Source organism: Struthio camelus, chromosome 1 (assembly GCF_040807025.1).
Source record: "Struthio camelus isolate bStrCam1 chromosome 1, bStrCam1.hap1, whole genome shotgun sequence".
Taxonomy (NCBI): Eukaryota; Metazoa; Chordata; class Aves; order Struthioniformes; family Struthionidae; genus Struthio; species Struthio camelus.
The window spans coordinates 59,498,212-59,525,357 of record NC_090942.1 but is presented as its reverse complement, the minus strand read 5'-3'; the positions used below and the strand labels follow the sequence as shown (position 1 = coordinate 59,525,357).

Sequence of the window (27,146 nt, the reverse complement as noted above, 5' to 3'; positions counted from 1 at the left end):
AAACTAATCCTTCAAAAAGGAAAAGGATTAGCTTTATGTACAAAGGTGGTCATCACAGCCCACATAATCCTCAATACCTGTAGAAGGAAGGGTGTAGGACCACATGGCTGGAGTCAGAGAGAAGGCAGGACTCTTCTTTCAGTGGAAGTAGTCTTAGATCAGCTTAAACCAACAACGAAAATGCACCAAGGTGAGCTCTGCTTGCAAGCCTCTTTTTTAGAGGAAAACCAATCCTTGACATGCAGAGATTTCAGAGTCTCTTGTATGTACTGGCACATTTAAAACTGCTTTAAGATTCAGGGGGTTTACTCTGTTGAAAAACTGATTCTAAGCAACATCAAGGAGTCATCCAAGACAGACAGGAAAAAAAAAAAAAATCTTATTTTTGATCACATTTCATGGCTTCCCTTCCTTATGTCAAAATGCCTCCAATCCAGCTGGTTCTGTACAACCTAACTAGATAAAAGCAATGTTTGTTCATACTCTTCTCACCTCATCACTTAGAAGCAGGGAAGAACTAGAGCCTGTTCTAGCAAAAAGTAGAGGTGCTTGACCAAGTGAGTTTTCAGGAGCAAAAGGGTGCGTTATACATAGTAGCCAGGGGTATGCAAAGCCATGCCATCCTGCTCACTTGGTTAATTACTGTCAGAGTTGTGAGAATCCAGGGCGGGGGGGGGGGGGGCACATGGAAAAGGTATTTCTATCAATTAAATCCATCCACACTTGGTACCTATTTTTCAGACCAGTAATTGGTGAGGACCCACAGAAACAGATGCTGTTATTTTTTATCGCTGGATTTGTACAAACACACACAGATCCCTTCTGTTTTCAGTGCTTCTATCTGTGACATCCATGACTGTCTCAGACAAAAAGCAATACTCTTCACTAGAGGCCCATACACTACTGTCACAAAGAGATGCCAAGGACAAGATCAACTACAGAAGAATTGGCTGAAGCTGATTTCAGGGCTGGGGGGCAGGGGCCAGTTGCTGATGGTAGTATAAGGCAGGCATGTTGAAGACTTCACTATTAAGCATCCTCAAAGTATTCATCCTCAGTCATCACAGCTATCCATATTTTAGAACTGTTCTTGCAATTCTTCACGCTACGGCCTCCAATAGCTAGATCTGCACGCTTACAAGAGCTGAGAGATTTTACCCAATCTTGGAAGACGACCTGGCTTCAACCATTAATGCTTTCATTACTTCTTAGCTGGACTACACCATGGTGACAGAGTGACAGCCCAAAATTTCAGCTTTTAAGAAACTCCAAATCAGACAGCAACTAGAGCTGACAATTTTATTCTCTGAAGCACTAGAATTCTCCAAACAAACAGCAAAGTAGACATGCTTGTGAACTTTTGCACAGGTCATACTGCAAAACACACTACGCTTGAAGCTAAGAAGTATCGCAAACTTCCTCACTTTCCAGGACTAGTAGGAACGTTTTTACTTCACATCCTCTAACAAAAACATATAGCAAAACCTTTGGTTTATATTAAAAAGGTGAACAAAGACCATCAAAAAACAAGTCTTGCAGGAACAGGTACTGCTCTTCCTAGAGAGAGCAGGAAAGCACAATCTTCTCATGATATTAGTCATATTGCTTAATGCATTACAGGAAGACAACCAAACTATGACCGTGGAAGAGTTGTGTGTGCATTTATGTACATACATATATGTACACGAACCTGACCAAAAATGAAACACAGCACATCCCTAAACTTTCTAGCCAACAGCAGTGGGGATTTGTAGCACTAAAACTGCCAGAGAAAGGAAGAAAGGACTGGCAAAGGCCTTGATTTATGAAATATCCTCTTAGTACCAAACAAATCAAGTCCTGAGGCACCAACATCACCATTTGCAGTGTATAAACATCTGTGTCAAAATAAATCTTGTAATCCTCCTGGGACTGGAAACACCAAACCTCCCACATCCCAACCAGTATGAAGACAGCATTGCTTCAGTCGGAGTCAATTGAAAGATAGTGCTGGTGCCTGGAGGGCTATTTGCAGCTTTAAAGCAGCAGCAGAAGAAAAAAAAATTTAAAAGATGCTGGAATTTCACACAGACGCTGCTGCTGCTGCTGCTGCATGGGAACGCTGTTACCAGCTGCAGAGAGAGGCACTATACATATTCAGGACAGAAGGGTTCAACACATGCAAATAACAGATTGAATGAGACTGCTTTTCTCTCCCACTGCTTTTCAATCAAATCAGGAGTATGAGGACAGGAGCCGGAAATGTGCTTCTTTCTTGCAACAATCAAAAATCTCCTGGAAGCAAAGAGGGAAGGAAAGAGAACAAACTTTTTCCTTTTTTTTGCTGCTGTTACAAAAACAGAAAATGGGTAAAAATGAGACGTTCCAAAACTTAAAAGTATCTACTAACAAAGATGCTAAAAATGTGTACGCAAGCAAGATCCGGGAACAGCAGTCCTAGCTCTCTCCTACTTCCCAGGAGCACAGTATTACAGTAAGGCTTAGGTTTCTCAGCTGACTACATCTAGGCCTTGCCACTCAAGAATCCTGGTCCATCAGCTCTTGCATTTACTTCTGGATGGACTGAATACTTTTGCCCACAGCAGAAAAAACACAGGCCCCCTCCCCCCCCCACACACACACTTCCAAATCCTGTGTGCTGATGGAGAAGCACAGTACCACATCTTCTGTTGGTTCCTGCATGAACACTGCACGCTTCACAGAAAAACACCTTGGCAGCCCGTTGTCTCCTTTCCTACTCATTCACGTTTTAAAGCAAAAAAAGTAAGCTTGTTTCAGATTAAGTTTCCCTTTCCTCTTGCTCTTCTCTATTGACACTGAATACTATACCTCTCCCCGTTCCTGGCTGTAGGAAGGACTGAAAGGGGGTCATCACTCCCTGTTCTCTTGCTTCAGGCTATTTTAACTCAATCATCATTAAACGTACACAAGTGATGATCTAGGCCTTCCTGAGGTTTGTGATTTGCTTCCCTCTCCAAAGAGCTATGTCAAGTCCTCTCTGCCACTTGCTACAGAAGAGTCATAGCAAGTAATATTGAAATGATCACTTCAGAGATAATGGCATATTCCACTGCTATACTTAGGAGTGAAAGAAGAAAAAAGGGACAGCAAATCCTTCCCCACCAGTGTTCCCCAGGTTCCCAATAGCAGCCACACACAGCAAACCGAGGCAACAGAGACAAGCAGCAATTATGGACTTCACCTTCGGCTGAGGTGACAGCACTCAGCAGGAAGAGCTTCCCGCCAGCTAGCAGAAGAGTGCTCTCTTCAAGTATCCAACATTTGCTCTGATGTGAAAGGACCAGGTTTCTCCCTGGAAGACAGCTTCATTTTCTCTAGCACCTGTTAGACCCGAGGGACCCCAAAGCACTTAAAAAACACACACTAAAATTTAAGAAGGCAGTAACTGCATGGGGTTGGGGGGAGGAATCATCTACCATTTTGTACTCAGAATCGTTTCTCTATCACCTTTACTATAGAAACCTGTTTTCAAAGGGAATTATTGGTCACAATTCTGGATATTGCTCCTACTCTGCTCTAGTCAGATACACTAGTTTCAAAATTTCAGCACAACTACTAGACAAAATTTCAATTCAACGTTGAGGCCAATTCATTCAACAAAATCACCAGCAGACTCTGGACAAAGAGAATGAGGTAAAGAAAGGGCTGACTTACACTACCCATTTAGAGGGGAAAAAACACTACTCTCTCCAGCCAGAAAGAGGACCTGAAACTCTATCCATCCACCAATAACCAGGAGCAAAGAACACACTGGTCAAAGAAACCTTCTCCAGGGGCCAGCCACCTGCTGTAATTGCTTGACACAAAAACAACAAAAAACAGAGAAACAAAGAAGAGCTGGGACATCTTCTGCCTTCACATCTACCAAACACATACATCCAGAAGGCCTTGCAAAGAGAAGCAATGCTATCTTCCAAACCTATACATTGTGCAGTAGGTTGCTCTCGTGAACTGTGATAATGTGAACAGCAGAGATCTTTTAAACATTCAACAATAAAATTATTCAAATTAGTACAACTAATATTATAGGCAAATGGGAAATGGTTTCCACTAGGACAATAACGGAAATGTTTCCTCTCAGAAAAATGAAAAACACGGTTGCTTCTTACCACAATGACCCCTGAGAACTCAGGATGTGGAAAAGAGAAGAACCTCAGGTTGTATTTAAAATAACAAGGATGTGTTTTACAGAGCAATCCATGCCACGTAGGCAAAACACTACAGGATACCAAATACTACATAAGAAAAGATGGTAGAAAGAGAGATGGTGACTTGGGAATCCAGTCAGACTTCAGAATAGCTGCAGCACGAAGACAGATATAAGGAAATGAAAACTGCTCAACAAGCATTTAAACAGAGAAAATGCCAGTGCCCACCTATACTGCAGATGGAAAGACTGCAGGGCAACCCAGTTTCATTGACCTGCGGCTACAGAATTCAAGGGCAAGCCTCACGCGCCCAAACGCCCCACAATCTTCCTCCCCTCTCCCCAGAACTCACACAGAGCAGAAGACCCCCCCAGGGCACAAAAACAATGGAATTAATCACTAGGTGCTGGCACCATGCCTTAAAGCCACACAGGGAATTTAATATGAACAGCAGGCTGAGGAGGAGTGAATAATTCAGGCGCCCTGATCACTTACATAATGTTAAGGAAAGACGAAGCCAGCTTGCACCGCCTTTAGCCACTCCACACGTTTACATTCAGGGTCAAAACACGGAGTTTGAGTGCAAGCTGCACACGGGCGCTTCTCGCGTTTCTACGGGAAGCTGAGGGAGCACTGCGCTTCCCAGGAGGTGCGGCAAAGCCGCAGCCTGTCTCCCCGCTGCGCTCTGAACTCCTCCGCCATGCTCACAAGCGGCAGCGAGTCCTGCCTGCCATTGCCACTAGCAGGAGCAGAGCTCCTCCACGCTACACAGAGCTAGTTGTTCCCTTCGCACACAGCTCTCTGTGTCTTGCTGAAAAGGAAAAGCCACCAGGATGATCATGTGCTTTTGAACAGTCCAGCCTCCAAAGCTTAAAGCAAAAGAGGGTACAGACTAATTGCCTCTTGCAAGCTACAGATCTTCCATAGAAGAAACTATAATGTTTTATTAGTCTACCAAAAATAGGGAAAGCATGAAAAGGGGATAAGGAAAGACAATCAAAAAAGCAGCTGGAGATAGGAAAAGTGTTAACTTTCAAAGAGACAAGCTTATTGACTCAGCATCGCATCATACATCAGATGAAAGCTTTGGGGAAAAAAAAAATACTCTGTGCTGATCTGTAACATCTATAGATGACCACACATGCATATGCACACCAGGGACAGTTCTCTGCCCTCTCCACCCATGCACTGAGACTAAGAATAGCGACAGATCAAAACCTCAACACAACCCATTCCAGAAATACAATTTATTTTTGCCACGAGTAGGAATGGGAAGACCTCACAATGAGGGCAGCAAGCATCTCTTTAGAATTTTTTCCACTATCTCCACAAAAATACATGCAATGCTGAAACTGTTTTGGAAGGCCTCGACTCTCAAGGCCCAGAAAGACCTGCCAGATCAACCCCATGTTCTGGGTGATCCTATTTTTAATGTATACCTCTCCCAGCACATGCTACAACATAACAAAAATGCCTCTAACGTACTATCAGAGAGCTCTCTCCTATCCCAGCCTGTTAGCCAGATTTGCCCTGAACACAAGTATCCCACATTATCACACCAGCTGGAACAAAAGCATGCAGAATTGGTGAGGGCATGAACAAACAGCAGTTATAGCAGCCGACGGCAAAAACCAAAGCCTCACCACACATCAGGCAGCTGATAACAGCACTGAGTCAGTCTTCACTGAGAAAAGTTCCTTCCATCATTTGTGCTCTCAAGGACTTCCCAACCGACTGATTCATTGCTGAGTACTTTAATGCATAGCAGCACCAGAATTATTCCAGTGATCTGTACTTCCTGGACCATCATGCTACTGCTCATGTACATGCTCCAACAAACAGCTTGTGCAATGGTAGCACATAAGTGCTGCTGGATAAGCAGATGGAGGGGGATGGGGTCCACTGTGCTCAATAGGAGCCGGGGATGGGGGGGGGGGGGAATATCCCATTCTCTACCAACTCCTTTCTTGCACAGGCAGAAGGACAGGGCAAGCATCTTAAGCACAGATGTCTATCCCATTACAGACCTCCCTGGGGCCTGAAGGGACGCAGGCTGTGGTTCAGGAGACAAAGAAACCCAAACTGAACACAAGGCCACAAGTAAATCTTTGCAAGCCTGGGCTCCAGTGTCAGCTTCTTTATCTTCGCTGCATTGAACTCTGCTGTCAATTTGAAAGATATAAATCTGCTCCAAAACACTGCAGACAGAAAACATTATTTTAGCTGAATATAAACTTAGTACATGACATATTTAGATTAAGCCATTTGACACTTCAGATTGTACTTTAAAAACAGCTACCACCTAGTAGCTCTTCCTTTTTTAAAGGAAGATGGGAAAAGAGAGAGAGAGGGTAAAAGCATATGAAGTGTCTCTTACTTTAGGTCTCACATTGCTGTTAATGAATAAGAATTACTGCATCATTAGATTTAGCAGCAGTACTTAAAAACAAATCAGATTTGTTGAGAGGAAAATAAGCTATTGACTCCTCTGACATTTGCAACTTCAAGTATATTGAACTAGCACCTCCATTTATATTTGGCACACTGATAAAGAAAGAGGCAGGTCTCTAATCAGACAGACATAAAGTAATCTTAACTACAGGGATCAAAGACACCAGAAAATTTCCTCTTCCTAGTGTCGCTACTCCCTAGGAAATGAAACTTTCGCACGCTGTGGAAACCATCCCAGCTGAGTGAGTCACCAGCACCATCCCAGAGGGGCATGATCCAGAGGGCAGCTGGAAACAGCTGCTATGAGATCAACCAAAACGGGGAGAGAAATTCAGACAAGCTCCCAATTTTGCCCATTCTGAGAGGACTGATTTATTTTTCTCACTTTGGCAAGATCATAAGCCTCCCCACACCCCTTAGGACTATTTCCTCATCTAAGTGGAACAAAGCTATCATTTTAACACAGCTGACACCACGATGAACTCCAGAACCCAGAAGAAACTTATGCAACACATCTCTTGCCGGCCAGCGACGGCCTCTTGAAAGGGTTCCCAGGCAGTGAGGTGTCAGGCTGTTTCCGAAAAGAAGGAAAAAGGAAAGAAACCCAAATCGAAAGGGTCAGTCAGAGCGTTGCGGTTTCGGGGTGCGCGGCTCTGTCAAACAGCCAAATCGATTTCAGGTATCCCCAAGTTTGGTATCCGGCGCACAAGCAACAGAGTTACAGCTCTCACCTGCCCCCAACCCAAATCTTCCAAGGAATTTATTGATCTCCTACCAGCTCTTCACTTTAAAGGCAAACATGAGCACAAACTGTGCTGGTAGTACTTTAGCATATGCTACTTGATTCAGTGAACAAAAGATAAGAGTTGTTATTTTTCTTAAGCTTTAAATTAACTATCAAAAGCATTAAAAACAAGCATCTCTTGCCTTTATTACCACATAACACTTGCAGATACACACAGGTTTACACCCAAGTCACCAATCAGAATGTTTCAGCCTTCTACTAGCGCAGGAACACAAAGGAATAAACCAACTTTCCTGAAATATACCTTTCTAACCTTAGTTTTCATAACTAATCCTTCTCACTCCAAGAAAATAGGAGTTATTTTATATCACAATCTTCAACCTACAGGAAAACAGCAAATTAAGAGTGGAGAAGGAATGTTTACAGAGAGGAAAGAGTTGGAAAACAGTCAGATTAATTTCTTCAACAGGTATAAAAGTTTTCTAGCTCCTAGTTTCTGTTTCTGATCCAGCACAGAGTCACGTTAAGCAGAATTGTACAGGCTTCAGCTGTAAACCTGAATCTAAAACGAGAGACATCCCCTTATAATGAAAGGAAGGATGTAAATCTCTCAGGGGGTCTGCACAGGCGGTAGAAAGACAGCATATTCAGCCAAACTTCGTTATAAGGCATCTCTGGCCTTTCTCTCCTCTCCTGTTTGTTCACCGTGACAGCCAATCTATCAGTCACGCAGCTCATCAGTATGGAGTAGTGTCTTCCCCCCCGCTTCCTACACCCTCCCAGTACGCTTCTCCACCGTGCAGTAGTAATTGCCTTTCCTATTAGCCCACAGCGACAACAGCTGCCATGGCAACTAGCAATGATTTTAATAAGTTTGGTCTGTTTTCAAGGGCAGCACGCGCGTGCCGGCACATGAGAGCATTGTGGACACGCACTGAGGGGAAGAAGAGTCTGCCATCGGTTACAAAGGCAGAGTTGAAAACTCGGTTAATCAGAGAAACTGCAGAATGAACAAATGTCTATCCCCCTCCTCTACAGCAGAGGCAGCGAGAAGAGACAACAGCTCAGTTTTAAAACAGCGTCGGCGTGAGAAAGAGCGATCGACAGTGGCGTATCAGCGTCAAACAAGCGAAAGGCCCTCCTTGCAAGAGCGACGGCTTCTCCATTGCTCTGCGCAGACAACAGAACTGACGTACAGCTCTACTGCGTGTGTACAGAGTGCATTGTAAATGTAGGTACTGGCTCTCTAAACACCAGAGGAACAGGCATAGCAAGCACTCGACACAACGCCTTCTCTCTCTAAGGAGCAGCAGAGGCAGGGAGGCTTCTTTAGCAGCTTTTCTTTCTAGCACGCTACAAGAGTCTCCTTTCATGTCATTCCTTGAGTCTACCGGGCTCCTGAAAGTCAACGTGCAGTTACTGATTAAAAATCAGTACTAAGGAGAAAAAAAATGCCATTGTTGCTGCACACACTAGGCTGGGGGGGGGGGGGAGGTGATTTATTGCTTTGCTTTAGCCTCTCTAAAATCTGGAGTTACCTGACACAGTCTCAGAAATAGGCATGTCACTCCTCCCAGGTTTACCTCCTGGCGGCGCAGGTAATAGACACATTCTCAGCGCTTCTTACTGCCCAAGAGACTCCCACCTAAACTCTTCCGGCAGGCCACAGCTTCACACCACCGCCACGCCCCAGGCGCATGCTATTGCTCCATGTCCTTCGCTCTTAGCACTGCTGTGCAGGGGTCAGGCCTTCACTACCTAAAGCTAATCCACAGGAGTAAAGAATACTCCCCCGTGTTAACGGCGCCGAACCCGTGGCTTAAACTGATCTAAACGGTCGCTTCCATTTCTCCCCAGTAGCACATGCTTCCCCTCCCCGAGCCCACGCTAATGACCGTCTAACTCCGCAGCAAGCCAGTTCAGAGAACTAAACCTGCAAAAAATTAATGCTACAAAACCCTGAATAGTTTTCAGTCATTTAGCTCCTTGCACCCGCTCACTTTGGTGTCAGACCAAATGTACGGTTGGCATACTGGAGGAAGCAGTAATGGTCAGCCAGGAAGCATTATGGCATCTCCATTTCAGATAAGACTGCTGTAGAAGATGCAGTTGGTGCGTACTAAGGGCAAAGTTTCACATTACAGATAAACCAGTCCAACATCTAGCTGGTTCCAAAAGATGTGGTCTCACATGCCTTCCTGAACAAACAGCAGGTACAGAAGCTATCCTCGCTTTTTAAACATGATCTAGCAAGCAGAAAGCCACAAAATCATCCACAGTGAACTCGGTCAGATTTGGTAAAAGCTTTTTTTTTTTTTTTTTTTTTGGAGGCATTATTCATTTTGTATCAGATCATGAGAAATAGTGGGAACTCATAGCCAAACAGAAGGAGAAGGAAAGGACCTCATCTTTCAGCAGCTATTTACCATCAGATCAGCTTACCATCAGAGTCACCACATAGTGACTATGGCTGTTGTAGTTACCCGGTAGACACAAGTCCTTGGTGACATGGAACAAAGGGGTGAAGGCATAAAAAGGAAAGAAAACCTGTAAAACCTTTTCCACTACGCTACTCATCTTGCACACGCCTAAAGAAAATATGAAACTACTTTAACAACAGATTGCAGATCCATATTTGTACAGAACATCAATTGAATTTTGCTGCTAGGGAAAGATACTGTAGTTTCAACAGCTGCAGAGTGAATATTTTGTTAACATAATGAGTTGATATAGCACAAGAAGGTAGCAGGGTGCAACTCACCATACATTCCTACCAGTCTGCTCCCACCAAGGAGCCTTTTCTTAGATAACCCCCCCCAGCCCCTCAAAGAAGTAAGGAAGACAGCTAGTTCAAACCAAAGGATGACCCACTGAACCAACTGCTCTGCGATTTCTGCTCCTCCACAAATGACCCAGTGCGAGTAGTTTCATTTCTGTGTACTATCTTTCACCACATTTTTCTTCCTAACATCAATGCTATGCAACTACATGCAGTAGGACTTTAAGAAGAGCTCAATTCTATGATAACAGAGGCTAGCCTAAAGAATATAGGGATATTTAGCTGCTAAAAACAAAGGATTAAATCTATTAACAGGAACCAAGAGATCCGCTTTGATTTCTGTAATGCTATCTGCCTTGAACAAACTCTCCATCTAGCAGATATACAACAAAAAAAACCCTCATGCTATCTAATTCACTCTAGCGACTTGGCCACACTGGAAGTGAGGGAGGAAAAGGAGTTCTGGGAAATTTTCCCTATTTTCTTCCCCTCACATCCAAATTGTGACTATGAACCTCTCTCTCTGTAGTAATAACACTACTTTGTTCTGCTGTATAATCTTGCTTTCCAAATCACATGCGAAAATGATGCCCCAACCTTGCCAGATTCATTGCTGTCCAGGGGTTTATACATAGCAGCAAGGAATTGGCCAATCTTGTTAAGTTAATTCAGCTACATGAGAAATCTGTAAACAGAGCAGAGGCCATGACAATGCCTGTCAGAGGGCTCTGAACACAGCTCTGTATCATTTGCTTTTGGTTATCACCACCCACCCACACAAGGAAGAGGAAATTTTACTGCAGGACACTTTACATTTTTACTGTTTAAGCTCTTCCAGGCAACAGGAAAGTTTCCCACATCCCCATAGATTTTTCTATCCTGCCAATTATCTTTGTACATACTATGCTGAGTTAGCATTCGACAAGATAACTTTCAATGACTACGAGGTAGGGCTAATTAAACAGTACCCAGAGGTGAAAGTCTCTGTTGAATCACCTGAGGAAGGCAGCGCTGCCTGCCCAGGCTCAGCTGGAAGGCAGCCTTCAGGAGCTGAAAGGTGCCATATCTCATTCTCACTTCCCTGTGCAATCTATTCCCATAGCACAGGCACTCTAACACAGCCTGTATACAATTCATTGCCTTTTTTTTGTTGTTGTTTTGTAGTAACCTGGTAGAGACGGTTGCCTCCATGATGAAGTGGCAAACTATATGAAGCACTATACTATAACACTTCTGTATAAGCAGAGCTCCCAGAGAGTGAAGCTCATCATCCTGAGACTGAACAGCTTCTGCACCTGAGGAAAATCGAGGAAAATCTATACAAGGCAGAGAAATACTTACCTAGAAATTCTGTAAAGTTGAGAAGTGCCCTATTAAAAACTTCTCCACTACTCAGAGTGACTGTATTCATCACCAAAATCCTGCCCAGGAAGTCACAGCCAGAGAAAGCCTGACAATGGTAGGAATTCACAGGCTACTACCCATAGCAGGGAAACAATGCCACACACTTACTCTTGCCCAAAGGGCCCAGAGATTTAGGGATTGTCTTTAAAATCCTATTTTGGAAATGAAAGTAAAATTACTAACCCTAGAGCAAACCAGAAAAATGTACAAGCCTCTGAATCTCAGTTGCAAAATCCAAGAACACAGGAATCAAGGAAACAGGCATCCTACAATAAGAAACTGCTCTGGAAAATGGACATGAAATATTTATATTTCAGACTAACCCTGAAGATCAAGTAAAACCCACAATCCAAATAAAACACTTCATACTACTGTGCCATCAAAGCCCATCAATCAGTCCCCTGCGCTACACCTTCTTCGGAGTATTTGCATCATCTCTTTATCAAACATCAAATCCACGAGAAGCAACCCCAAATAATGTCTTACAGTAGACATCAGAGCCCGAGGAGATCTTACGCTTATTTAGAGACAAGCATAGACTGCAGAGTTCACACAAGTTTTCCAATGCCTTGTCAGCTATAGTGATGCAACAGCTGAGACCAGTTGTCTTGGAAGACTTCAGTATGCACACCACAGCCACAGTTAAAAGTTCAAAACACCCATCTCCTCGTATGCTTCCCTAGGACACTCAGGGATCAGTTGGATTAGTAGCCTGGAGCACGTGGGATTTGACTTAGAGATTAGGCTGGAGGCCTCCATAACCCAAACACTACTTTGGGCAGGCTGTCACCACGCTCCCTTCAGCTTGCTCAGTAGCCAGCAGCTTCCTCCTTCTGAAGCAACTCGATCACTGTCCCCGATTTGACCCTGACATCCACACCAACAAATACTAAAACCCAACAGAAACAGAAGCATTTTTACCATAAGATGAAACAGAGACCTAGTCAATCATTATACCTTCCCCGTCTGCATGGAAAAATGAAAACTGACTAGTCTTTTCTTTAGATATAGAGACATCTCAGATTTTCTGATACCAGAAGGAGAAGGAAGGAAAACCTAGATCAATAAATCTGAAAAATAACAGCTGCTGCAGAAAGGATGAAACAAATACTTCAAAGCCTGTGCTGAAGGCTGTATTAAAAAGCAAGCCGATCTCCCTATCAAACTCCGACAGAGCTACAAAATCCTGCCTTAAGAAGATACCATGATTGTAAGCTACTTCTTCAATGGTAAGTGCCTGCAGTAATCATGAGTTAAAAAAATGTATCAAATGCCAAGCTCCAAAAAAATAAAATAAATAAATAAATAAAACTATCTTCCTGTTTTCACTGGAAAGGTCATGCCTATTTAAGGAAACCTTCTCAAGCAACATGGATATGCTCCATCTACATCCATCAACTAACAGCCCTGAGTTAAATGTGTTCACTCATCAAAAAATTCTTAGTCCTTAAAAGAGTCATGGCCCAAGCTGTGAATCCAACCCATACTCCTCCTGGCATGCAAAACTGTCACAAATAACTAATACCACTTACAATCAAAACAGTCAATTCATTGATCAGCAGAGGAATCCTTCCTTGCCCCTTTAAGCTTTGAACAATAGGGGAGAAAAAGAAGAAAAAAAAAAAAACACAGAAAAAGCCTCACAATGGCTTCATCTATTCTAGCTCTACATCAGCTAGTCAACGTCTGACTGAAAGACGCTCAAATACGTTCTCAACCCCATAAACAGAGAGGATTCAGGTCAGAACATGAAGCATGAATAATTTTTAGTTGTGCTAATTTGTGATTTATCAGATAGAGGATAGCTAATCTCCTGAATTTCTTTGCAACATTTGGCACTACTGACTACATGACACTCCTGTTATACTTGAAAGAACACAGAAGAGATCAGGCAAGATGGTGAAATGCAGTAAGTCTTTTCTGGAAAGATATAATCAGCAGACAGTGATACACAAAAAAAACCCCCACTAATATCCACATATATATGGACGTATACATACATATATTTATGTATGTGTGTATCTATATTGGATGTATACATACATATATTTATGTATGTGTGTATCTATATACACACACACACACACACACACATATATATACATATATATTTATGTAGCGCTGATAACTGGCATTTCAGTCCTATTCACTATATCCAAATCCATCACGACAGTCCAGTTCTTGGACAGGACTAAAGCACAGGTCAAGAAGAGGTGGCTGAAGTGGAGAGTGGCAGTATGGATGGACAGATGGGAACATTACCAAAATTTCTAAGTTCCCTTAGAAGCTGTAACCTTCTTTATTTGAAGATCAAAATACACTGTTGGTCAATTTTTTTTTTCTTCCCTTTTCTGAAGCTTTCTCTGACCTACGGTTGATGTTTAACCAGTACATGGATAGCAACAGTCACAAATGCTGCTATCACCTCCAGCTGAATCCATCCCACTTTGCCTCTATTATTCATGACTTACCTCTCAGCCCAACTCTCACAATAGGAGGTACTTGACATGAAGACTGATACTCTTTGGGAACTCTTAACTAGTCCAGGAAGTCAGAAGTTTCCAAAAAACGCCTAGGTATAAGGGTTATATACAGAAAAGTATGTTACATCCAGCTGGTGGCATTAGCAGATCCCAGCTCTGTGGCAGATATGCATGTACACTGCAGATATACCTCCAGCCTCATCTCCTCCTTTCCTCCTCTCACTTCAAGACAGCAAGAGCTCCTGAAACGTGCCCAAATACAAAGACGGCATTGCCAGGCTGATCCTTAACTCCTTTCGGGAAAAGGCAGTGGGACGTTTTCCCTCAACCCACATAGCTTTATATTACTTCCAGCATCATAGTTTGGCAATTCTGGCAACAGGATATGGCATCCAGTCCAAAATCCTGGTCCTGTTCTTCAGGGCTTTCTGCAGATGACAGAGTTGCAGATGTACAACATATTTCAGACTGCAAATACCATAAGCTCCCATTTTCCAAGTGCTGTACTCGGATAACAAGAAAATAAGAGCCAGACATTCATGCAGAAGAAGCAAAAAGTAGGCAACAATGGGATGCAGCAGGTACACATTATCCAACAAGCAAACAGAAGAAGTCATGTAAAGTCCATGACCAGTACAGCACTTTCCACCCAGATTGTTCCATTCCCAAGTACCAGAATTGTTCTGCTGTACGTGCCATAAAGCCTTCCGATCAGAATGTGTTTTATCCTCCTTCCCTCTCCTCCCCCCAACCCTATATGCATCCATGCCAAGACAAGGGTCCTGCCAAAGGAAACAGCCCACTGCTAGCCGTTGTTACTCTGTCAGCTCAAACAGCAGTGCTCTGCAATCCACACCAGAGGTTCCAGTCCTCCGCACAGCCAGCACGGAGAGCTAGTAGCCAATTCCTGTCCACACAGCAGCTTTCTCCTCTTAAGAGGCTGCAAAACGTTTCCAACTTAAAAGGCAAGGTAGTTACGTTCTCTGTTAAAATAGCGCTTCAATCGCTAAAGTCAAGAACTCAGGAGTTGAAAAACACCAATTAGATCTACCTATGCAACTTCCATTCAGTCTCCTTGCATGCAGGGATATTAACAACAGATCAGGCTTATATGCAGTTTTTTCCTGGCTCCTGCCTCATTCAAGCATAGGAAGGACTGCATCCTGAGAAGGACAAAGAGCTGTCTTACATGCTTGTCTGCCATTTCAGAAACTAGAAGGTATGTGGCTTTGTAGTTAAAGACAAGCAATATCCGTGTCCTTAAAAAGTTAGATTTCAAACTTCACCTTTCAAGTAAAGTTTATCTATGATGATGACTATATCACTTAATTCAAACTTTTCTGCTGTTTTCTAAGATGAAGACCACATCACTGCATACTTGCCCAACATGGAACACTCAGGGATCAGTTTGTGGAAGTGGTAAATATTCATATATTCAGTAGAAGTCATAGAAAGCTGTAGACTATGTGTTTAAACACTACCAAAAATCCCACCAACTACAATTAAAAAAAAAAAATTAGGACGTAGGTGTCAATATGAGCACCTAAGATTACTGGCTGACTTTGCAAAGCTAGCCTTATTGTCAGTACCTCAATTTCCCATTTCTAAAAATAAGAGATAATACCTGTTCTACCTCTCAGGAAAACTGCAAAAATGAGATTATTAGTATCTGTGAAGTACCTACACTACAGTGGAGAGCACCATAGAGAAGACCATTAAAAATTAACAGTTTAGTATTCAGTGCAAGGTTTAGATTATCTGCAGTAAATATTGCTTGGGGTCACACATTAGATGAAAAAGAGGAAATGAAATATTGAATAGCTCTCAATTCAAAGCCTGAGCTCACACCCGTTTTAACTGATAACAAAACTCCCACTAGATTCAGTAGTATCTCAGTAAGTATTATCCATTTGATGCACTTACCGAGATGAAGTCATCTATAAAAATAAAGCGTATGACCACATAATTAAGACCTCACACTGTGTCTCCTCCTGTACACATCCTCTTCCTGCTGGGCACTTGCCGGGGTACTGGCTCTGACACCCACCACACTGAGTACATCATGTTTCAAGTCTCCTCTGGTCCCAGTCAGCTACAGCACCAGTTTGTTCTCTTTCCCGTGTCTCACTCTGGCATGTTTTCTGTCTAGTCACCCCTTTATATAAGTGGGACATAGCGCGCAGCAGCTTCAGATTACCCAGGACAAATACTGACTCCCACAGCACCACAGTCGCTTGACATATCTCTTCCTAAAACTCAAATATTGAGGGAATTCTACATTTTCACACATACTTCAGCTACCAATGCTGGACAAAACAGACATAGGACTAGCAGAAGTTTCAAAAGTCAACCAATTTCTACTGTAGGCAGCCCAAGAAACACTCAGATCTCAGCAAAACAACAGAAATGAGGAGCATGTTTTATTGCCTCTGTTTCCTCTGCGGTCTAGAGCATTCTTGAGGCCAGCATCACACAAACTCCTGCTTCCCACTCTTGTATATGCCGTGACTTGCAAGAAAAAAATCTGCCCATATCATGCTGATGGTTTCAACCTTCTTCAGTACGCTCCATGGTTAAATCGGGCACTTCGACTACAACAACATAGCCCACTTTTCCATCCGTAACAAGCCTTTCAGATCTCTGCATATTAGCTGAGGTTGTGTGTCTGGTGCCACTGATGGGACCAACAGAAGCATTGCAGAGTAATTTATCTTTAAACTCAGAAACCACCACAGGTCACTCAGGCAGTTATTCTGGAAGCTCGGCTTTTCTACTATTCACAGACAAGGCAAAGCACCTACAAAATATACCCTATCCTGACCCAACTTCACTCCGAGGCTACAAAGCGCTTTAAACCGGTAATAGAGAGGGCACACAGGAAAGAGAGACCTCTTTGATAGACCTTCTCTCCAGGACAAGAGAATAAGAAAGGTAACGGGGAAGTCCTTTAATGCATGCTCTTTCCTTAATTTCTTCTTCCTCAAAAAAAAGGGAGTAAAGTAACACAACAGAACAAAACAAGAAGTAGGACAGAAATTGCTCAGAAATGCCACCTCGTATATGCTCCTCTGAGTCACATTTGGCTAAACTACCTGCAAAACCAGGGGTCCACAAGGGAGAAAATGCCAAGTCACAAGACAAAGCGTGCCCTACAAAACCCAGTTTTGCCACTGGGCAAAGGTAGGTTGAGCAGATTTGTGAAAGAGTGAAATTTCCACTCCTCTCCAAGTAAGGGAACTGCAGCTGCAAGCAGCAAATTATAGGCCTAGGATCCCAGCTACAGTCTCTTCTCCGCCCACACAATACTAAATCAACTCTTAAGTGAAGCCTTGGTGGGATTTTATTCCTGGACATCACCCCCAATGGTGACAACTACCCCAAACGTCTGTAAGAATCTCCTAACGCAATAGCACAGAAAAAGCTTTGCAGAAAGCCTCAGCTAAAAGAGTGCGCTCCAGCCCCTTGAAGAAACCTGAGCAGGATCCAGATCCCAGGGCCTCAAAGGCCTCCAGGGAGAATATTTTGATATTTGCAACACACAGAAATGCCACATAAGGTTGCTTCTTTAGCCTCTCTATTAAAGGAAATTTAGCTACATACAGCCAGAGGGTAAAAAGTTCCTTAACCCCACCCTCTCTGCTGCCTTAAAAAAAAAAAAAAAAACAGGTTCTTCCCATGTCTATATTAAGTAACATTTACGTTATTGTTGAAGCAATTATGAGCAGATAAAACCAAAAAAGTCATAAAGGAAAAAGAAACAATTGTTTCTAGCCCATATGCTTTTAAGAAAGCATGCAATTTTCCTGCACAACAGACTCTCCTAGACAAAGGCAAAAACAAGCAACAGCAATGGCAAGGCATGATCATTTTAACAGCATGCCAGAGTGAGTTCTCCCATACAAGAGATGCCCTGTTTTCTAACTGGCATGGATCAGGAGCATCCTACTCCCAAACCCCACAGGTTACTAGGTGGCAATGGTATAGATGGCTGAGTTTCAACTTTTATAAACTGAATTAGCAGAAACTGCAGTTTTCTTCTCTGCCCAAAGGGATACTGGATCAAGCTCAAGTTATCTCTCAAACGACAGGACTTTTGTATACAGCCCTTTCTGCATTGCAGCTACTTAAAGACATCATATCATTCTTAAGGAGTCCCATTTCTTTCTAGTTCAGTAACAGAGACACTATGGGTGGTTTCCATAGCTGCCATACGTACATGTGACACAAGCCAAATGAGAAAGAGACTGGAATTGCTCACAAGCATCTTCCTAAATATTCTGGAAATCATCCAGAACGGAGAATTCACATTAGAAATTTCAATACACATTGGACCTTTCTCAGTGAAAGACAGTACACAGAAAAGGTTTCTTGTAGTCACTGTTGAGGTGTTTTGGCACAGCTCTGCAGGACAGCTCAATAAAGGTGTGATAAGGAATGCTGCAGGTCAGGATGCTGGCATATTGCAAATCCAGGAAAGACTGTTTTTACAGTCCCTGCCCACATCAGGCCCAACTCTTACAAAGATTTCAAATTCAACTTGCATCCAGGTGTAAAAATGAAGATGTACTAATGAAAGTGTTACAGGGAGAGGTAGAAGCATTTTGAGAAAACACATACGTATCTTTCAAAACAGCTTTTTTCCTGAACTTAGAAAAGAAAAGATTGCAGGCAAAATTAGATTTACTGGAGAGCAGAGTGAGTTAAGGCCCAAAATGCAGTCAAGCAGCTCTAATCCCTAAACATTGGGATTATCTCATGACAGCTACACTCCAGCATCCATTCAATACCACTGTAAAATGTAGATTGACAAAACGCTTCAACGAGCTGGAACTCGTTACCTCTAATTGCTTCTCTCACTTCACTTCTGGATGTTCCTCTGATCCTTTAGCCATAACATTTCAAAAGCACACATACACACAGAGGGTCAAGTAATATCCGAGACTGGTAAATTAAATAACAGATTTCCAGTCAACCAAAGCCACCTGCCCTTCTTTCACTTCATATGAAAACATAAGTTTTCCTTGAGTCACGAGACCAAGTCAGTAGCAGCACAGACTAACAATTTTTATATACTTTCATTTGATGCAACCCATGACATTTCCCAAAGAGGCAGAGCTTCCTGAGCAGTAAACCAAAGGCTGCTAATGATAGGCTTATCTTTCCTAGTGACCAGTTATAAGTCCTTCAGAAGCAGTCTTCAGGGGGCCACAGACCACACACAAATCTTCAGTCAGATCCATGGTTTTCAAGCACCACCAGTTCAACTTCAGTTTGGCTTCCCTAACACTAGTGCAGACAAGGCAATAAATTTTTTTACTGCTGCCTCCTTTGCACTTCCCTTGTGCTAGCTGTGTCCCACTGCTACCGGACCAACTACGGGAGACCTGCTGAAAGCCCTCAGCGCAGCTACAGAGCCAAGACAGATGTTACGCCTTCAGTGACCAGCACTTCTTTGCAACAGCATTGAAAACAGAGGTGTAAATCCCAAATGAAAAAGGGAGAGGTGGAAGCCTGGCGAGACAGGCCACTGGAAGGAAAAGACACACAGGGCACGCCTGAGGGAGAGGCATTTTGATCATAACTCAGCCACAACTGATCTCATCAGCTAGGTGTGCAACATTTTCAAAAAGGCAAGGGAGAACCAGGATGTCTATAAAATGCCAGAGTCTTGATGTTTCTAAATGGGAAATCTGGAAAAAATATCCAAAAGGTCATACAGCTGCTACACATATGCAGGAAACCATCTCCAGTAAAGCCAGATCTCCATTTAGCTTCCAACCACACAACTCAGGCCATCAACTCTAAACACCAACTTTTGAAATCCAAAGAGAAACACTGACTGAGCCTTTTGGGGTACTAAAGCATCCAGAATACTTAACTTGGGCTTTCTATTTTCCTGAATATGGCAGGAGAAGAGCCAACTTCAAAGTGCTCTCAACATCCCTATAATCCCAACTTTCAGTCTGTTTGCCAAAAGTTTTCTTTGAACTGGAGATTTTCTAAATCTTCCCAGACTGGGTCAGGTAATTCATAACAGCCAAGCAAAAATTCAAAAAACCCAAAGGACAGAAGCAAACAGGAAAATAACATCAAGCCTAAAAGGTGATTCATTATACCTCAGCACATCAGCAATAGCCTGTCCAAACAGTATCCCAGTAAACCTCAACCTAGATCTAAGGCAGGGGTCAGCTTTTAAAAACTCAAACTTCATTTTTTTTCTAGAATAGCTTGTATCCTCTGTATTGCTCAGCATCTCCTTAGGAAGAGGGCCATGACATGAATAATAAGAAGGAGGAAAAGCTAACCTGATTACACAGCTTTTCCACCATTTACTGGAACAAGATGTTCTCTTTCATAGGATTTAAAATATAGATTTCAATAGGGGTCACCCACAGTACAAAAGCTGTTATTCACTGGCCCCTTCTCGATTATAGTCCCAGTCAGCACTATTACTTGTGAAATCTAAACCTGTCTTTGGAAATTACGAGCAGATTTGTTTCTTGTCCTACTCTGAAGCCCCACTGATCAGCCATAGTTTGAGTTGAGACATTGAGTGGTGCATACTTGTGCCCTTACTTGTATTAAGTCTTGGGTATGCAGCTAGTGTGCCTCACTCAAGGTTAAACAGATGGCTAGATTTCAGATCAAGAAGGAATTTTCTCCCCGGTCAAATTGGCAACAGCCGCTGGATTCCTGCCCTCCCCTGCTGCATAAGCCATAACTCTCTTCCGAGGATCATCTAGGAATTTTCGTCTAACAAACCTCCCGCCACAGCAGAGGTTGTCATGAAGCACCAGCAATGCCTCAGCTCTCTTCCTTCTGTGGCATGCTGGAGTTCATGGCTTCTGATCTTTTGCGCTAGAGGGATTCAGGTTGGTAGAGGGTGTTACAGAGTGTCCTCTGGCTCACAGTTGGAAGAGAAGGAGCACAGATTTTCTTGTGGACCAAAGACTTAACATCTATTACATCATTACTTAAAAATCACAGGGGACTGATCTCAGCAACACAAGTCATCTTTATAAATCCTACACAGAAATGCCTGAATGCCACAGGAAGATAAAGTCACCCATTGTTACCACTACAAACTTACATGGCCTGGACAAGGCGTACATCAAGCACAGGTCCATTAACTGTCTTCCCTGGCCAATCAGTCCTATTTATAGTTGCAGAAGAGCAATTTTCCCCTAAATACTCAGGGATACTGAATGCATAAGTCATTCTTGGAAAAGAAATAAGGGTCAGCTCTATTATACTTTCTCTCTAATTCCAGCCATATATTACCCACAGATACAATTTTAACTCACTAACCAGACTGGACCACATAAGAAGTTAAATCAAAATTCAGCTTGGGGACCAAAGGGTCACTTCCTTAATGAACTGAGCCTCATGCAAAGCAACCAGAAGATATTTTAACAACAGTTTTCTTCAGCAGTAAGCAAGGACGGAAAGCTGACTGGTACGCCTCTAACACCTCAGTCGGGAAGAGGACGACAGCACCCTGGATTCCACCCTTCTTCATGGCAGCTGCGAAGAGACAGAAGGACCTCTTCCCAGCTAAACATAACATCTCCTCCTCCTCCTCCACTCCTCACATGATAAAAGACACGATTATTGCAACGGTACTTTCTCCTCAATCTGTGTGGCAGTCAACCTCTTCTGAAAAGCAGCAAAAGCAGCTGCATCAACCACCACATCTGGGTGCTGTTTCACGAGTGACTTAAGCCAATATAACTTCCCTCCTCCCCTCCCCCCCGCTTAAGGACTATTTTTACCCAGATCGGCAAGCTGATCCAAATGATTCAACACCCAACCCAGCAACAGAGAGCAAGCTAGCTCCCAGCTAGTATTTAAATAGTTAACAAGCAGCAGTACCTTTGCGGCCCCTTCATTTCCAAAACTTACAAACATACCCAAATACTTCCAGGAGATATTCCTGGCTGGTTTTAGTTGATTTTTGCCACTTTTGGACCACAGGGAGCTAAAAAGCAGCAGCTTGTGCTGGAACCTTTTTCCTCCTATGCCACGATTAACAGAAATACATCTCCAAAGCAGAGAGCAGCCATGATCCGATTTGTCCCAATCCCAACTCAAGCAGCTTTATACCACCCTCCTAACAAGATCAGTGCTGACCAAACACCATTTATCCGGCCTGATCAGAGATGGATTAGATAACGAAACCCTAACTGCATAAGCTGTCTGAGCATGCTGGCCTGAAACAGCGAAAAACAAGAAGCCCAATAAACTTAAGGGTTAGTTTAAGCTTCACGGCGTTCTACCCCAATTTCTTAGGAACTACCTACTATCTTGAGCATCTTCCTATAGCCTAGTTTTTATACTTCACGTTAACAGACAAAAACCATACCGTTAGTTTTAAGGTTGCATTATTATTTTCTATAGTTACATGACTTATTTCAGCATTATAAACTGTGCTCATATCCTGAACCATCAGGATACTTCAGGGCTGCACACAGAAGAAACTGCAGTGAGTATGGCAACGCAGGATTCCTCGTAATCGGCCTAGAAACACGAGGTCATGGAGTTTACACAGCAATACCCCGTGGCTCTGGAAGAGGAAGTAGAAAATTGACAGGATCTGCAGGAAAAACAAGGTACAGCAGTTGCTGATGTTAGGAATAACTTCCAGAAAGCCTCTGGTACATGCGAGGAAAAAAGAATTATTTATGTATTTGTATCTCTCTCTCTCTTTCTCTCTCTCTCTTTCTCAAAGAATAGGCTCTTAATTACTTTTGTAAGCACTACTTAAGTTAAACATGGACAATTTACTAAAAAGAAGTAATAAGATACTTCAACAGATTATACTATCTGAACAGAAATCCTCATGAACGGCAACCTTATGATAAGTTTTGACTTTTGGTTAAAAGAATATAGACTTTTTAAATTATTAAAAAACACATCTTCCTAGCTAAGAAATTATTTGTAAGATTGGCATCATATTTAGTATTTTGCACTTACAACTATGAAAAGAGTCTCCAAACAAACACATCACTCTCTTTAAGCCTAAAAAATGTTAGAGTGAAACATCTGGCAAGAAAAAAAAAAATTTATAGCAAAACTTAGAGAAAAGATTTATATCATACTAAGAATACTAAACAACTAGGATATGGAGCTCCTACTCTGAAGAATAGGCATATGGAATAAACTTAATTTTAAAAATGAATTCTACTAAATGCATTTCTCCAACTATTTTTCCCTCAGTACTGCTAGAACCATAACTGTTTGCCGGCTTACAATATGGAAAACCACAAACAATTCAACTCTCTGCTCAGATCCATAATTAATCTTTACTACTAGTAACAGCATTATGCATTGTTGTGCGTACACGGTGATAGTCCCATGGGTAAATGCTCTAACCTCACTATTTTGTACTATTCATTGAACAGATAGCAAAATGCTTTCCTCATTTAAATCTAAAGGGGAGCCTTTTCTGTACTTACAAATTGTACTAGTTTACACAAATATCAAATTTTAAGACGGTTAGTTAAACCAGTTCAAGTCCCTTTGCGGGCAATTTTCAAATGATTTGCCACTGGCTTACATCAATATTTAACCACTAATTGTAGTTGAACTGACACATCTCACATAGCTACCCAGGACCTATGCCTCCGACCAACTCCTAAGACCTAGAAAAATTCCCTTTCACTGGGTTGATACATTCATTCATAATTCTCTAACTATACACAACGCACAAGCATTTCTTCAATATTGAGCATCTTTGCCTTGTAATTATGCACATTGTCTGAGTCATACTTTACACCTATGTGTGGGAGAAGATACTATTTCAAGGAGTAAAAGAGCATAGCGTGCTTCTCACTGGGCCGTATGGGAGCATGAGACACAGCATTCAGGTGTGAAGCTCCAACCTATGTTTAGCTCTCAACATCAGACTGGCTGAAAAAGCAGTTCTGTGCGGTGTAGAGACCACCATGAAAGGCTAAACATCAAACAGAAGTACAAACAAAACCCTCCTGCTGTAAGGCGTTTAAAAAAAAAGAGTCTTGAGTGTGCAATGTGGGGACAGCCTAGAAAATAAAAAGGGAAAATAGTTGGTCAGCAATTAGCATCTAGATCAGAAGAGAAACACATTACAGAGGACAGAATTCTCTCCGGTGAACAGGATAGACCAGCCCAAGCAAAAGTGAGAACAGAAATAACTTTAGTTGAATAAATCACACCATCTTCAAAGAACTCTAACATATCTGTTGCAAGAAACAGAAGCAAAAAAGCACCAACTGAACTGCCATAATTAAATCACACATAACATACAGACAACAGAAAATAGAAATATCTTTAACTCCCTATACCCCCCCCACCCAAATGCAAAAGCAAATGCATCTGGAAAAGTAAAGACCAATCCTTCAGTGATGATCAAAATGTGTAAGGAACAGAAGACAGGAACTTAATCTCTTATCCAAAGTCATCATTCTCTTTCCCAAACTGGAAGACTCTCTCACATGATGTCCTAAGACCCCTTTCTCTGTTCCCAAGAAGCACCTGAAATTATTCCTTATCATTTACAGACAAAGAATCAAAAGAGAATGGATAAAGCATCATTGGTCTTTAACATGCTCCATGTTACGCATGTACCGCGCGTTGAATGTTTTCTTTCGCCACTCCTTTCCACAGCCTCTCAAGGCAGAGCCATCAGTACTTTTGCAGAATCTAGAGCCACGGAGGGAAATGCAATGACAGGAGCACTGAAGGCCTATCTAGCATCAAACAGGACCATCCCCTCAGAAATGAAAACCGTACATTGCAATAACACATGCTCAGCTGAATTCGTAAAACTCACGTAGATCTCTGTCTATGCCAGAGAAGGCATCTGATAAGAGACCTGATCCTCCTCGTTAATTCACGTTATCCCTTGTGTTATTCGACACCTCTACTCCATACGCTAAATATCCCACCGCAACATGCTTTGTACTATACTTCCAACGAGCATCAGCTAGCCAACATGCACGCTTTCTCACTCAACTGGAAAAATTACGGGTAAGGAGGTAGCAAATTAAATCCATAACAAATAACTCATCCCTGGTCTGGGACAACAGAGGCACAGAGGAGTGTCTGGTCACTCAGATTAAGACACTTATGAGATGTGGCAGACAGAAATATGCTAAAGGAGAGCAATTCCTTTAAAGGAGAAGAGCGGCAAGAGATAGCAGCGGTTCTACAGGATTTATTTTGTCTCTTTAGGCGCTATTATAGTTCTCAAGAATCAGGAAGGGGCTTCCCTAGGAAGAAAGCACAGGCGTAGCTTGCGCAGAGCGTTCTTTTTAGGGCAACGGACAAACTGCAAGAAATGATAAAATTAAGATAAAATTAAGATAAAATTAAGATAAAATTAAGATAAAATTAAGATAAAATTAAGATAAAATTAAGATAAAATAATACATATAATTAAGAAACAAGCCAGTCCAAATCCTGCCCATCGTTCCTAGCCGCCAGCAGGGGCGGAGAGCCGGAGCGAGGGGCAGGGATGTCCCCCTCCCCCCCCGCCCGGGGGCGCCCCCCCGCCATTGTATTTCCCAGCGCCGACAAACCCACCGCGTGTGTGTGTGCGTGTCGGTGTGTGTGCGTGTGCGTGTCGCTGTGTCCGCGCCAGGGCCGCCCCGGGCAGCCCGCTTTCCCTCCCGCTACCGGCCCGGCCCGCTACCTGCATGCCGCCACCGTCGGCCTCCCCCTCCGTCCGCAGCCTCTTGCTGTGGCCGCCCTCGGCGCCGTCCCCGCCGGGCATGGGCTGCTCCAGCTCCGGCTCCCGCTTCACGCCGCGGGCGGCCCCGCCGCCGCCGCCGGCCAGGAGCTGCGGCTGCTGCTGCTGCTGCTGTTGCTGCTGCTGCTGCTGCTGCGGGGGCTGGCCGCCCTCCGCCATCCGCGCCGCCGGAGCCCCGGCCGCCCCCCCGCCGCCCCGCCGCGATCGCCCCGCTCTGTCACCACGACGCCCGGCCCCGCCAGCGGCGACGGCGGCGGAGGAGGCGGAGGAGGAGGAGGAGGCGGGCGAGCGCCGGCCCCGCTACCACAGCTCCGGGCGCGGCGGGCTCGGACCCACCGGAGCGGCTCGGTCACGGGCTCGGCGGCGGCCGGGGAGGGGCCGAAGCCCCTCGGCAATCTCCGGAAACGGCGGCCGAGGCGCCGAAGCAGCGCGACCCTCGCTCGGCAACCTTCGGCGACGGGCGGGGGCGGGGCCTCGGGGTGGGGCGGGGCCAGCGCGGGCCGCAGGGCGCCCGGCCGCCGCCGCCGCCGCCGCCGCCGCCGCCGCTATCGCGCCGCACGGGGCGGCGGGGAAATGGCCGCCCGGCGCGGGCCTCCCTCCCCGTCCCCCTCCGCCGCCGCGAAGCCCCCGGTCCTTGCGCGAGCAGCCGGGGCGCCGCGTTGGCCCCAGGCGGTGCCCGCCCTGCGGGGTCGCCGCCTCCGAGGCCCGCCGGCCGCCTGCGAGGCCTGCCCGCGGCCCCTCAGGCCGAGCTGGGGCCTGGCCCGCCGCCTGCCCTCGGTGCCCCGCTCCCCGCCTGCCTTGCGCCTGTCCGCGGGGCGGGCCTTGGCTGCTGCGTCCCTCTGCCCCACTGCGGGGAGGTTTCCGGGCGGTCGCTGACACCCCACAGCGTCCCCCGTTGGCTCCTTCTCTGCCCCTCGCCACCTGCTCCTCTGTAGGACGGGCACGTTTGGGGTTTCAGCAGAGACGAGGCTGTGTAACACCGCGGGGATGGTGCTCTTACACCAATAGATTCTGGTCTGTCTCGTCCCCTGGCCGTGAAGCATATGCTGAGCTGAAAGCAGGTTTTTTTGTCCCGCTGTACAAGTATCTGTGTGGGGAATCATCACAGGGTTTAAGGTGTGCTGCACATAAAAGTGGTTTCATCTTCGCCTGCTCGAAGCCTTTTGTAACGAGGCTGGGCTAGAGATGTTATATTTTGGCTGATAAATCTTGGAGCAGACTGCAGGAGATGCAGGATCCTGTACAGCAGGGCTGCCCGCCTGCTGGAGCAGTTGCGCTGGGGGCAAGGATGCAGATCCCCAGCCCCTCGTGGCAGAGACGTATCCTCAAAGCCCCTACCAAAGGCTCATCCATGTTTCAGGGCTGTTTTTCGGGGAGAGGTTTCCAC

At 44.2% G+C, this 27,146-nt stretch overlaps 1 protein-coding gene across 7 annotated transcripts in view; it reads right to left on the bottom strand.

The window, feature by feature from the left end:
* Positions 1–26,194, bottom strand: part of RBFOX2 (RNA binding fox-1 homolog 2) — a 179,393-nt gene extending 153,199 nt beyond the window's left edge. For 4 of the 7 annotated variants that reach the window (XM_068943324.1, XM_068943336.1, XM_068943342.1 and 1 more), the window contains exon 1: positions 25,703–25,933. In XM_068943324.1, coding sequence (XP_068799425.1) covers positions 25,703–25,918 — 216 coding nt within the window. In that variant the 5' untranslated portion in view covers positions 25,919–25,933. Of the gene's footprint in view, positions 1–25,702 lie in introns of all 7 variants that reach the window. The other 3 variants (XM_068943354.1, XM_068943417.1, XM_068943331.1) reach the window with 3 other exon arrangements.
* Between the last annotated feature and the right edge of the window lie 952 nt (positions 26,195–27,146).